At 50.0% G+C, this 13,483-nt stretch overlaps 1 protein-coding gene across 2 annotated transcripts; it reads right to left on the bottom strand.

The window, feature by feature from the left end:
- Positions 1-273: 273 nt before the first annotated feature.
- Positions 274-12,941, bottom strand: LOC122390845 (RNA-binding protein 4.1-like). Of its 2 annotated transcripts, XM_043384193.1 has the most exons (6): positions 12,837-12,936; positions 7,389-7,428; positions 6,789-7,150; positions 5,611-6,111; positions 3,264-3,327; positions 274-1,564 (listed from the first exon to the last, which is right to left on the bottom strand). In XM_043384193.1, exons 2-5 carry the CDS (start codon positions 7,398-7,400, stop codon positions 3,306-3,308), a joined length of 897 nt encoding a protein of 298 aa, XP_043240128.1. In that variant the 5' UTR covers positions 7,401-7,428; positions 12,837-12,936; the 3' UTR covers positions 274-1,564; positions 3,264-3,305. The 2 variants fall into 2 exon arrangements, with proteins under 2 accessions (XP_043240128.1, XP_043240127.1); XM_043384192.1 differs by lacking the exons at positions 274-1,564; positions 3,264-3,327 and adding an exon at positions 4,388-4,684 and having other exon boundaries at positions 12,837-12,941.
- Positions 12,942-13,483: the final 542 nt, after the last annotated feature.

Here is a 13,483-nt window from a genome sequence, read left to right as displayed (position 1 = left end):
AATGTCGAACAAAGTTTCTTCCTTCCTTCCTTCCTTGTGGTAGTCGGCCTGCCGCCAGGAGCGATTTCGGCCGTGCTTGTACTTCTGGGTTGGGCTTTCCTAGGAGGCAGATGATTTTCGGTTCCCAGAGCGCAGCATTGAATAAAATAGGCAGGCTCTCCTCAGGTAAGTATGTCCGCGCAGTAGCTAAAAAAAAAAAAAAAAATCCAACAAAATTCTGTGCATTTCCGAGTAGATGTCCATCAAACATTTTAGTGCATTGCTTGCAAACCATTACAACTACACAAAAAATGTATTTTTCATGAATACAACATATGGTAATGTACCTCCACGTAAAATTTGGAGACTGAGGATAACAATGCCCAAATGACGTAGGCCTCGCTGCCCCACCATGCATAACACCGTGTCGCGCCCGTTGGCTCCAAAATACGAGCCTTTCATTCAAACGGTCGTGTTCCCTTACAGTTTGGCGCTGGCCTGGACAGGAACCACGATACAGTCCGATATACACTCGCCCTCGCACATCAGCCAACAGGGCGTTATACGGCCGCGACGGAACATAAATTAACCCAGACAGAGATGGGAAGAGATGTAATGGGCATCGAAAACCAATGAGCAATGCGCAAACTCTCAGCAAGGACAGTCTCTCCTCAGTACTGCACCCGGCATCAGAGGCGGCTGAGACCTCTGTCCAGCGCCTTCTGAGCCTCTAATTACTCTGGACGGTACGGCGCATACAGCGTTATCTTCGCGTACTGAGTATATCGCTGCGAGATCGTCTTACTACTACGTTGTTTCAGATTCGGTCATCACATTTGGTAACATTACTACCAAAGACATCGCTAATGAAACAGTTTTCCGCGTCTCGCCAATTAACCATTTCAAAGCAAAAAAGCATACAAAAAACTAAAATATCGTCCATAGACGAGTAAAAAGCAGCAGCGCCCTGCAATATTACCGAGATCTAGTTCGATTGAGACCAGCACTGCGCAGAGAGCTCCAGGTCAAATGAGACGCCCCGTCAGCCGACCCACGACACGCCGTCTGTCCCCGCCGCTCTGCCACCAGTGCCGGACTCCCGCCGGGGAGGTGGACTCCGCAGTCGCCCCGGCTACCGCCCCTCGCAGCAAACACACGGGCCAACAGCGATGAATGGGCTCTGTATTTGGGGCGGCGCCGGAGCCCGCCGAGTACCAGCGCCGCAGACAGAACGAACAGCTCGCGCCCGGCCGATGGGAATGGTTGGCCGGCCGCACAGCCGCGCCGACACAGCTCTCACACACATACACAGCCCCTTCCTTCCCTCCCCCACCCTCAGCGACCGACCCCCGCTTACGGCCACCGGCAGGCGACACTTTGTATTGCCGGGACCCGAATTCACGGCGCACACCGCTCGTCACGCGCACTAAAAAGTAAAAACCACACCCAAATGACGATGAACATCGATTTCTGTCGCGGGATGCACAAACACACATTAGTGGGCCGGGAAGGCGGGCGGGCCGATTGCGGCGACTCCGGCGGCTGCCGCGGCTCCCTCCCCGAGTATCAGTCACAGCGTGGCCGCCTGCAACAGGGGAGCAACGGGTCAGCAATGGCGGCAACGGGACAACGCATATCGGGTCATGGGCGAGCACAACTCGAAACACAAGGTATATAAGGAACAACTCCACTCGGTTACAGCATCTACAGACGAAAGCACCATCCGGATGGCCAACAGACACATTCATAAACAAATATTAATTCACATACCCGAAGAGCGTGACAACAAACGAGGACAGTCGATAGAACATAGAAAACCGATCTTAACCCGCGCCGGGCCGGGGGGGGGGGTGTTTGAACACCCCCCCCCTTGCGGTTTTTCGCAGATATCTCGCAGATATCGTTTTTGGCACACCTGTTCGTGCATCTTTTCCGCACATGTTGTGAAAATTTCAGACCCAGGTCACCTTAGGTCAGGTCACCAGGTCACGCCAAGTGACCTCACCTCAGAAAAAATAAGAATGCTCGTCATAGCTACACCGACTGAACGATTGCCTTGAAACTTTCAGCGATTGATTAGAGCAACACTATCTATAAAATGTGTATCTCGGAATTTTGATATCGTTGACCTAAGGTCAGGTCAATTTTGCGGCCTCTCCATTATAAGTCAATGGGAGAAAATTGAAAAGCGCCTGTTTTGCACGAACGCTATTCTAGACACTCTCAAACATCGAGATGTAGGTAAAATAGACACACTGAACCAGAAAATGGCAACTGTGACCCCTCGTTATGTCCCCGAGGTCATCTCAGGTCACGAACAGAATCTAACAGTTTTTCGATGATAACTTCTGATAGAGGCGTGCTAGAGCGCTGAAAACGCCTTAGAAGTGTTCGGCTCGACGTTGCGGATCGACTGATATGCAACATGACCTTTTCCGGTCAGGTCATGATCTTGACCTGAGGTCAAATTTTCAAGTTGACCTTTCAAGGTCAAATTATAGTTCATTCGACGCGTCTCGACGAGAGGAACACGATGCTGGCAAAAGTAATGTCATAGCTCTTTTGAGTCAAAAGTTATTGCCGAAAAAACGTTTTTCGTAAAAACGGCTATTTTTGGAGTTTTTGCCTTCTGGAGGCTAAACCGTTGACCTGAGGTCAAATCTGAGAACATTACTCAGAAAATTCAGAGTCTGTAAAAGGGCTATCGAATGCGCTTTTTTGCGGCGCTGTAGCTCTATCGGTTCCCGAGATAGCCGTTGGCAGTTTCCAAAATGTTGAAATAGTGAACATTTGACCTTTGGTGACCTCTGGTGACCTGACCTTTGACCTGACCCAAAAATGACCGAAGTGTTTTCGTCCTTATTTTGGACGTTCTTTCGATTGCCGCTTACCGCGTGTCGCTACGTGGCCCAGGAGCCGAGTTAGAAGGGGGGGGGGTGTTCAAACACCCCCCCGCGGCCCGGCGCGGAATTTCAGAGCACCGGCCCGGCGCGGGTTAATAAGTGAGCAGCAAACCGAAATTCGTAAAATGTAAATTCATGCTCTTCTCGGCAATGTGAATCATTTCGGTAAAAGTTTCAGAAATCAGAACAAAAAAAATTAAATCATTTCACAACGAAGAATAATGATAATGAAGAATTCAACACGGATAATGATACCGTAAAACAATATTCCCGCGTAGCAAAAATAGCAAGGCAGCAACACTACTTCTATGATACAGCCTTAAGAGCCAGAACTGGCCGTGACGCTGGGAAGGGCCCGGAGGGCGGGCCCCGCCAACTCACCCGACGCGGCGTGGGCGGCCGTTATCGTCGGCAGTCGGCCGATCACGTCAGGTAGTGCAGGCTCCTGGAGTGACAGGGGTGCGTCAGCTAGCTGCCGGGGCGGGGAGACACACGGCACAATTACAGCCGACCGCTGGGCCCCAGTAGGACGGACAGATGAGAGGACAGAGGTCCAGTTACGGTAGTACAGCGTATGTCACGTCAGTGTTTTCAAAGTTCAATTTGCGATGTTAATAAAAGCTGGAACACTACTAAAGAGCAAGTAAATACTAAATGACGGCAAAATTTCAGTTACATGAGTGATGCTAGATGAAATTTAAAAATTCAGATGTATTAGGTCGAACAAGATAAATATAAATCATCAATGTCATAAAAGTAAACGCAAATGACATGAGGTCCATTTGAATGCGATTACATACTCAGACAAATATAATTTGCAAATCTGTGAAAGCCTGTCCAGGTCGTCTGCAGACGCCAGCAGATATGACCACCCGAAATTTTCATGCAGACACACAAACACCGATGTACGGAACGCATCCGACTGGGGTAGTGCAGCGCAGGGAGGTGGCGGTGTCACCCGGGCAGACACGCAGACGATGGTAGGCAGTAGCCCCACAGCAGACGGCACGGAGCACTCGCACGCGGTGACTCGCTCGCACTCGCCCTGCCAGTGCCGGAGGACCCCACGCGCCACACGCTCCTGTTCCCAACGTGCGCCGAGCACCGTCGGCGCGCGTCGCGTTCGCTGAAGACGGGCAAACGGTCACTGTGGCTCGGCGCCGCCCGCCTGGCCTTACTGTGCTAGAGCTCACCTCGGGCCGTCGCTTCCGCCGACTGTGATCGCACGACGAACGTCCTCCGCTCGCTGACGATCGCTGGCTGCCGACACCACTCTCCGCTGCCTCGTCACACGCCACCAGCTCGGGTGCGCCCCAGTCACGCATACGACATTCAGCCCCGATCCCACCCACCCCGCCAGCCATCAACCCGTCACACACCCGCTCCCAGCGAGAGGCGAAAATCGGAGCCCGCCGGTTGCCGTGCTACGTTCTCCGCCGCCCGAGAGACCGTTCTCCGCTCGTTCTCAGCTCGCCCTCCCTTGGAACGCCCAACACACGCCCGTCTGGATGTGTATGTGTGCTTTATTGTGGGACGGCACCGCCGCGCCCCAACACATGAAACCGGGTACACATGGAGCTAAAATCTAGTACGAAGCCAATCAGGACACCGCGTGGCGCGCGGGTTTGCTCCTGGACGGGCGTGGCCGCCGTGTCTCCGCCGTCTTCTCTCCCGTGCAGTCGTCTCCCGTCGCCGTACTGAGGCGGTGCTCGCGTCCAAGTGACGCCGGAGCGCGCCGCTCGCCGCCGGCGGCCGCCTAGTACCTGCGCACTGCGGTGAGCTCGCGGTGCTGCGGCGCGTAGCTAGAACACACAGACACCAGTCTCAGGCCGGGCTGGCAGCCAGCCGCGCCGCGCCGACCCGAGCGCAATGGCCGCTCGTCATGGTCGTCATCTCCTCCGTGTTCTAGGACCACGTTCAGTCAGAGGCGCATCGTACTTGCGGGAACAGGATCGCGTGGGGATTAGGAAATTTGAACGGTGCGGAGGCGATGGCTGATGATAACTTACGAAGTCGGCATCTTCATTTTTACGCACGCAATGTTTCATACCTTGTGAGAATACAGCCCGTTTAAGTCCGATCTGTTGGACCATTTTCATGACCAATGTCCAATTTGGAACCCAGACATTTTAAAAACAGCTCTGAATCAGCCAAACTCAGGATGTTGTGGATTAGAAGCGGCGGTAGGAAAAGGTTATATATGACAAGGCGTTTGTCTGGTCACCAACGTCACACTTCTCGGGCACAAGCCAGATCAGAAATCACGCAACTTTGACCATCAGATATGAGCTAAACCATCAGTCTCCATGGTAAACCTGCGAACGTAGGCGTAAGTTCATCACAGAATACTCCGCCAATCGCATAAAGATCTCGGCAACACCCCACTGTTTACCGTGAGCGCCTTTACCCCCTTCACCTGAAGAAGCAACATGCCAAGTGCGCACGATTCCGATATGACGTTACGTCCTCGCCAAGTCTGTGAAAGCAGTCGTGAGTGTCGCAGACGTATCAGGGCCCACACAGTTGCGAGAGTCCCGTCCCGGTTCGTAGTCGCTCGGCGGCGACTTCAAAGCACGCCAGGACGCCAGCTGCCCCGCGTTGGCGACCCGACCGGACCCGACGCGATACGACCGGTTCGGTGATCAGACCGTCAGACCCACGCCAGCGCCGGTCACCCACCCCATCCCTCCCCCCTCCACCCCTCGCCGTCAGCCCGTGCGGTACTCACCGTCTGGGAGGGCTGGCTCCGCGCGGCGCCGGCGCCGCCGCGTACCGGTCGTAGCCGTCGTAGCCGCGGCTGGGCGCCGGCTCGGCCTGGTAGCGCGGCGGAGAGCGCCGGCCGTAAGCGTCGCCGTAGTCGTCGCGGCGCTCGTAGCCGCCGGGCGCGCCGCGCGCGTCGTAGCCGGCGCCGGCGTACGGGTCGCGCGGCGGCGGCCGCCGGTCGTAGCCGTCGTAGGGCGCTGGCCGCGGCGCCGGAGCGGGCGCCGGCGCCGGTGAGCGGGCGTACGGGTCGCGCCGCTCGTAGTCGTCGTAGTAGCCGCCGACGGCGGTGCGCACTGGTGGCGGCCGGCGGTCCATGGCGTACCCGTTCCCGTAGCCGCCACCACCGCCGCCGCCGCCGCCGCCACCGTAGCCATTGTAGCCGGCGTTGTAGCCATCACCGTAGCCGCCGCCACCACCACCGCCGCCGCCGCCGCCATATCCACCTCCGTAGCCGCCACCGCCATAGCTGCAAAGCAGAGCAGGAATATGAACGTGCAATATGGGCAGACGGCAGGAAAGGCGGACACCATCTAACAAATGCTTGCATTAAAACTCATAAAACTAAACTTAAATATTAAAGGGACCCTCCCACCTTCAAAAAAGTTAATGAATTGGCATGAAAGTGATGTCGCTCGGTTCAGAAAGAGCAAAAACGAATATCTACCAAATTTCATCGAAAAATATTCACCGGTTTTCAAGATATTAGACTTTTACTTTTGTTTACTTTTTGGGATCTCCGCTGTTCCTAGCGACTTTATTTGAAAGTGCGGCATTTGTTGCGCGCAAAGCAGCATATACCACCGCGTGCTACAAAACGTTTTAGTCAAACATTTAACGGACGTTCGAAAGCCTGATGACGTCATCAGATTCCCGTAATGGTTAAGAGATAGGGACCACGCTGGTCCCACCCTGCAAGTAAAGGGAAGAAATTTCTTGAGCACCATAAAGCTGCGGGGGTTGCGACCAGGATAAATGGTGGTTTCTGAGCCTGGCCGCAAACTTGGCTATCTCAACTCAAAACTAATGTTAAGGTGGGAGGGTCCCTTTAATACTGATAGCAAACTGGATGGCAAAGGCATAAAACCCAAGAAATGAAAAGGATCATCTATTTGGAAGCTAGAAAAGAGAAACGAGCTGACGCACCCGTCCGAAGCCGGCGGGTAGGAGCGGCCGTATGGCTCGAACCGGTCCGAGCCGCGGCCGCGGAAGCCGCCCATTCCGCGGCCGCGCATCGGTCCACCGCCACGGCCGCGGCCGCCGCCGCGGCCCCGCTGGCCGGTGGAGGGCTCGACGCTGATGCGCGAGCCGTGCAGGTCTGTGCCGTTCAGTTTCTGGATGGCCGTCTCGGCCTGGTCCACCGACTTCATGTGCACGAAGCCGTAGGTGCCGAGCACGTCACACTCGGTGACCTCGCCATAGCGCTCGAACAGTTTGCGCAGGTCGAGCGACTTGGTGGCCGACGACAGCCGGCCGACAAACACCTTGGTCTGCGGCGCCGCGTCCGTCTGGCAGCACAAACAAACAGCGTCAGCGCAGCTCACTCCAGACAGGCAATGCGCAGGACAGATTGGTGAATTTAAATAATAAAACACATATTTGGTATCTAGGTATATCTAATTGGTCTCGCCTCTCGCAATGAATTTGAATAAAAAGAAAATATTGTTTTTTTCAGAAAATTTTGGTGACCATTGAAAAATGCAAAACAAATTTTATCCAGATCACGCTGATTTTGTAGGTACTTACAGGTGGCATCATTGTGTGAGGGAAGGTCCAGTGGGGGCTCCTGAAAGAATAAAAGCAATGTAACAAATCTATTTTTAATAAACCCGAATAAATATTAATACAACTTACATCGATGACAACTGCCAATACAGCCAACTTTAAACATTGCAACCTCTGTAGTTCTGTACTCTATGCATACAGCAAGTAAAACATGCCTTAATAAATCAATGCTTTTATTGCAAAATGTTACTGAATTCACTCTTCTTTAAGTGATTTTCTCATTTAGCCTAGCATGGGATTAACCCACGAGCCGCTGGGGGGGGGGGGGGGCATAAAGTTGCCCCCCCCCTTTACGTTTTGTAAAATATCTCCGAAACCTGATGAGCTACGAACGTGAAACTTGGCATAGCTTCAAATGAATACCTAGGCAATGTTTGAGGAAAGTTTGGTGGTTGTAGCACCTAAGATGACGTCACAGTGACGTCATAAAGTTTTGACGTTTTCCGATATGGACCGTTTCTGATGACGCTGAGCATGAAACTCGACTGTAAATGAACTAGACAGCACCTGCTGTCATCCTAAAACATCTTACTACACTTCCATCTAGTTTCTGACCAATAATCGGCCCTTTATATTCGGTTCCATATATGTGATGTATCGTGAGGAATATGTGAGTCGCAAAATCTATAATTTCACTTATGACGTCACTGTGACGTCATCTCAAATGGGATCGACACCAAATTTGGACACAACCTCGGCTAGGTATTCAGGAAGATGTGTGCAAAGTTTCGCTTCTCTATCTCTTCGCGTTGCGACGATATCGTCGCAGAAGTAAAGGGGGGCAACTTTATGCCCCCCCCCCCCCAGCGGCCGGCGGGTGGCGCGGAGGCCCAGCGGCCGCCGGGTTAAGGCAGGTGTAAGCTAACTGTAGGATTACCAACAACCAAAGTTCTAATTGTAGTCAGGGCGTCAAAGGCCATTCAAGAAGTTTCAGTGCTGACATGGCTTTATTACCAGCCTTCAGGCAGTGGGAGGAAGACTTCAGCAAACTAGATACCCAAACTCCTAAGACCTTCTCCATGTCTGTTTTTACAAGCTCCAATGCCTCTCCATTTGGCTGTTTCAGACATCTTTCTCCGGAATTTTGGGTGCCTAAATGCACTACTTTACATTTTGTCACATTGACCTGTAAGAGCAACTTGTTTCACCAGAAGGCTAGTGTGTCCTCCACTCTCCAGGTCAGTTTGGAGCATTTCTGCATCATTCTTGCTTGACACTGGCTGCTACAGCTTTGTGTCATCAGCATAGAGTTTCATGGTGCTGTGGGTTAGCCTTGGCAGTTCTTTGATGAACAGTATAAACAATATTAGGTTTTATTGGGTCTATACCACATGTGATACTGTTAAAGGGATTTTCAGTGGTTTAGGTTTGGCACCGATATAGAACTTGATGTTCTTTTGAAACAGTGACGTCTTCACAGCTTCAGTCACACTAAAAAAAAATCGATTTCAGGACACTGTCTGATGCTTATTTTGTTCACTCTGCTTTAAGTGATTTTCTCATTTAGCCTAGCATGGGATTAAGGCAGGTGTAAGATAACTGGGTATTAGTAGAGCAGACGTCACACAAAGGTTTTCCAACCAAGGAGAGGCGCCATAACCGGAGGTGCTTCTTTCTAACAAAACCTAAACAAACCTAACCTAACCTGACCTAACGTAACCTACAAACCTACAACCTACAAACCTACCCTACAACCTACAAACCTACAGCGCCTCTCCTCAGTTCGAAAACTCATTCATCTCTCTTGAAAACTCTTGTAAACTCATTCATTTGGCACTTGTGGGCTCACTTTCCTGTTTGGATGTGTTCTCATCCATAGGGCGAGCTCTTTCTATGCGGGCTCCTTCCCTTCTCCCCATCCCTGCATTCATTTTGGCTACTCTCAGACCAAGGGATCCCCAAACAGGTGAGTTGAACAGGTGAGTTGAAAACCTTTGTGTGACGTCTGTTCTACTAATGCCGATAACTGTAGGATTACCAACAACTAATATAGCATTGCATATAAACATGACAGACATCAGAGGGCTATTCATGGGCCCTGTGTGTGGTAGGTCCGTACACAGCCTCCAAGCTCTGTCCACTGCATCCATACCACCATGTCAGCCTTCCGTCACAGCATACAGCTCGCAGCCGTGTGACCGTGATGTCATACAGACTACCCCTCCCCCAGACTGCAAAGTATGGCACGCAGGTCGACGAGGCGCACCGGCCCAAGTTCAAAATCCGCACCAACCCTTCAAACTGAGCCGGAAAATCCGCACCAAAGCGAGCCGAGAGCCCAAAATATCTGCACCGAACCCACAGGCAATTATAATGCAAGGGACTTCATTCATCTCACTATAATTATTTCCCTCCAATTTCAGTTTCACGAGCAACGCTCACCACGGGACCGTGCCGCGCACTTGTACCATAAGTTTGAAATAGAGCAAATAGACGGACGCCGGTGACAAAAGGGCGCCGGAGGGCATATTGGGTCACGTGACATTCGGAACTTCTCCCCTCTCTGTGGGCCTTCTACATGCTAAATGTCACGTGTGAATTTGACGAGCCTTGATAAAATCGCCCCAACAAACTTTCGTATGAGTAAAACTAATGACGTCATTCCAAAGTAGCGTGCTGATTGGCAATTCAAACCAGCTGCTCGCAAATGTGACATACCAGTCACCACCGCAACCAGTCTTCGTTCTAATGACGTCGTCATCACGTTAATTTCCGAGGCGAGAATGGATTTGTTCTGCCGCAATTGTTAGTTCATAAGTAAATTTAAAACCTTTCTCCGTCACCGTGCGTCACCGTGGCTGGCACACCTTTGTAGGGCTTTCCAAAGAACAGTCAACAAGGAAACCCGTCTGGGTAAGAAGACCAAGCGAAGTCCGGTCCAAGCCAAATCCGCACCGCACCAGGCAAAATCCGCACCGCACCACTCCAAAATCCGCACCAGCCGAACAAGCCCGCACCGACGAGATCTCGTCGAAATTGCCATACTTTGCAGTCTGGCCCATCCCCTACCCCACGCCTGCTGCACACACCACTCCACACACACACCACAGGCAGCAGTATCAGTCGGGGAAACTATGGTAAAATCTGCTATTTTTAGCAGTCTGCTATTTTTAGCAGAAATCTGCCAAAAATGGGTACGCATGTGACGTCATCGTACCCAAATATAGCAGATTTGGATACGGCCCCATACAGAAGCAGATCTACACCCTAATTGAAGCAAATGCGCATCAAATGCCTGGCAGATTCATGATGAGAATAGTGCTGAGAGTGATCTCTGCTATTTTTGTTCAGATCCGACTATTTTCAAATTCATTATTTGAAAATAGTCGGATCTGAACAAAAATATCTGAGGACATTCTCAGCACTATTCTAATCATGAATCTGCCAGGCATTTGATGCGCATTTGCTTCAACTAGGGTGCAGATCTGCTTTTGTATGGGGCCGTACCCAAATCTGCTATATCAGTAGGCGGAACTATGGTCAAGCGTACCCATTTTCGGGAACGCATTTTCGTTCCCATCTTTGGGAACGATAAACCCAAATATGGGAACGCCATGTAGGCATTATTTAAAACAAGAAAAAGAACCGTTAAATGACGTCCAAAAAATATAAAACGATCGTGAACCGCCTGATATTTGTCTCAATATTGTTGGGAAAGAGTTTGATATTGTAAGGCCCATCGTAGTTTCAAATCGTTCCCCTATTTCTAAAGCAGTCCATCATACGGGCCGCGAGCCCAAATTTGGGAACGCTCTCGTACACTGGCGCTGCAAGCGTTCCTTATTATGGGAACGGCGTACCCAAAATTGGGAACGATTTCACCGACGGCTTTCAGGGGCTCTTTTCATTAACAAGCATCACGTCCAACGCCGCAAATTATTGTTAACGCAACAATCATCAGATGACCTTTCCGGCAAGACCGTCGCATGTTTCGCCCGGTCTTCTGCGCTTTTATTCCCGTCGATCTCGCAACGGGCACGCCCCCCTCTGCAGGATTACGTAATTCACAACGCTCAGCGATGTTCAACAAGGTCTTCCATACCTATATACACCGTCCGCGCCGAGGGTGGAGGCATGTAAAACACCTGTCTGTTTAACACTGATAGTTGATGAGCACAAGTAAGTATCCAAAAATGGGAACGCTGAAATGTTTCACTCTCAAAACACCTAGTCCCAATATAAATCTACTTTTTTCCTTTCTTAATGAGTGTAAGTGGCAAAATCCTGGTAGGATGGGCACGAGAAATGATCAAAATCAGCATAAAAATTATAAATAAGCCACACAGGGCGACCTGCATAAAAGAAATTCCCCCAAAACGATCGTGCTTAAAAATACCGAAGGCAAAAACCACGCTCATGACGCTCCTTAAAAGCAATGCTTAACAGCTAGCATCCAAATAAAATATGTCTTTCAGGGTTGATAAAATACAGCTGGATAATTTTCAACCGCTTAAACTGAGTTTACAACAGTAGTTCGGTAAATTCACTCACGTTCCACGCGGTCGTCCGCTCCGACACCAAAAGTCAACAATATTACCTCGGGACCGTCCGCGTCTTCGCTTGCATTTGTCAGCATCTGGTGTCGATAGTATGAAAGTTCATAACCAGGCGAAAATTATTATACTTAACCTCAAACTAAAAAATGCTTCATTTTCCTTAAAATTGCATGTTAAATGTCGTATAACCCATATTTTCAACATTTTGTCATTTTAAAAAAATCATTAAAAATATCATTCCACGGTCAATTTCCTTGTTCCACGGTCAGATTAAAGATAACTTTATGGAGATTTTGTAGATACTTCAATCAGCGTGCACTTTTTTGAGACGTGATGCACTTTTGAGTTTTAGTGGGCGAACGGCCGAAAAATTGCCTTCCGTTCTCATAAATGGGAACGCCCGTTCCCATATTTGGGAACTCCGTTCCCAAAAACGGGAACGTTCCTATATTTGGGTACTCATGACCATAGTTCCGCCTACTGATATTTGGGTACGACGACGTCACATGCGTACCCATTTTTGGCAGATTTCTGCTAAAAATAGCAGACTGCTAAAAATAGCAGATTTTACCATAGTTTCCCCGACTGGTATGCAGCACCCGTGAACAGCCCTCAGGCTGTACCAGAAAGGCAGATACCATTCTCTGAAAATGAAAACAATACTACCCACCAATCCCAGTCATAAATATACATTAACACAACGAGAGGAAACACTTACAGAAAATAACATGAAAAAGCAGATCTTGTACGTATCTTACATGAGTCAATCAGTTAATAAAGCAAAAATAAGCGTAAGACAGAAATGGCGCACACCGGCAAGTGCACGCTAAGAAACATGCAAGTAAAATCTCGTATTCCCAGTAACTGAAAAACGTCAAAATGCATCAAAGTAACAAGCGAACCATAAACTTACCTATCGCAATGTTCAACTACACATGAGTATGAAATACACACTTTCCACACTACACCACAAACGGACCCAAAACACCACCACGCCGAATGAAAATGGCGGATTCCGGCGGTTAGTTATTTAGTGCTGGGAAACTAGTCATTTCTGATAAGAAATTTCAGCTTTGAGATTGATAAATGGGATCAATTTGTATAAAATAAATCATTTAATGAATTTAATTTTCAGACAATTTCTAATAGTGCCCGAGTAAAGACTGATCAGATAACAAAGTGATGGTACATGATTTGACTAGAGGTGCCACTTTCAAGACACCTCAGCGCTTGCCTCAGCGCACTTAGTAAGCGTATGCAAGGCTATGTAAACCAGTGTATGTTTTAGGGCCTTGCCTCAGCGACAGCGTGCATCACGCACCATTCCAGATTAAAATCCATCCCGCATTATCGATTAGCAGATCTGTCAACTGCTGGATGAGCAGAAGATTAAAGCCTGGTCTTGATTTAGCCCGACTCCCATAGGCGGCGGAACGGGGAGGGCACCGGGGCACCGTGCCCCCTTTGATTTTGGCATTTCAACATTAGCCCTATGGGCGTTTCATGGAAAGAATGGGACCAAAAGTCGGCAGTGCCCCCCCCCCCCCGTCAGAGCCGAAG

The sequence above is a fragment of the Amphibalanus amphitrite genome, unplaced genomic scaffold, assembly GCF_019059575.1.
Source record: "Amphibalanus amphitrite isolate SeventyFive unplaced genomic scaffold, NRLGWU_Aamphi_draft 000412F_arrow, whole genome shotgun sequence".
Classification (NCBI taxonomy): domain Eukaryota; kingdom Metazoa; phylum Arthropoda; class Thecostraca; order Balanomorpha; family Balanidae; genus Amphibalanus; species Amphibalanus amphitrite.
The sequence above is the reverse complement of the archived record's forward strand: the minus strand, read 5'-3'. Positions and strand labels throughout refer to the sequence as shown.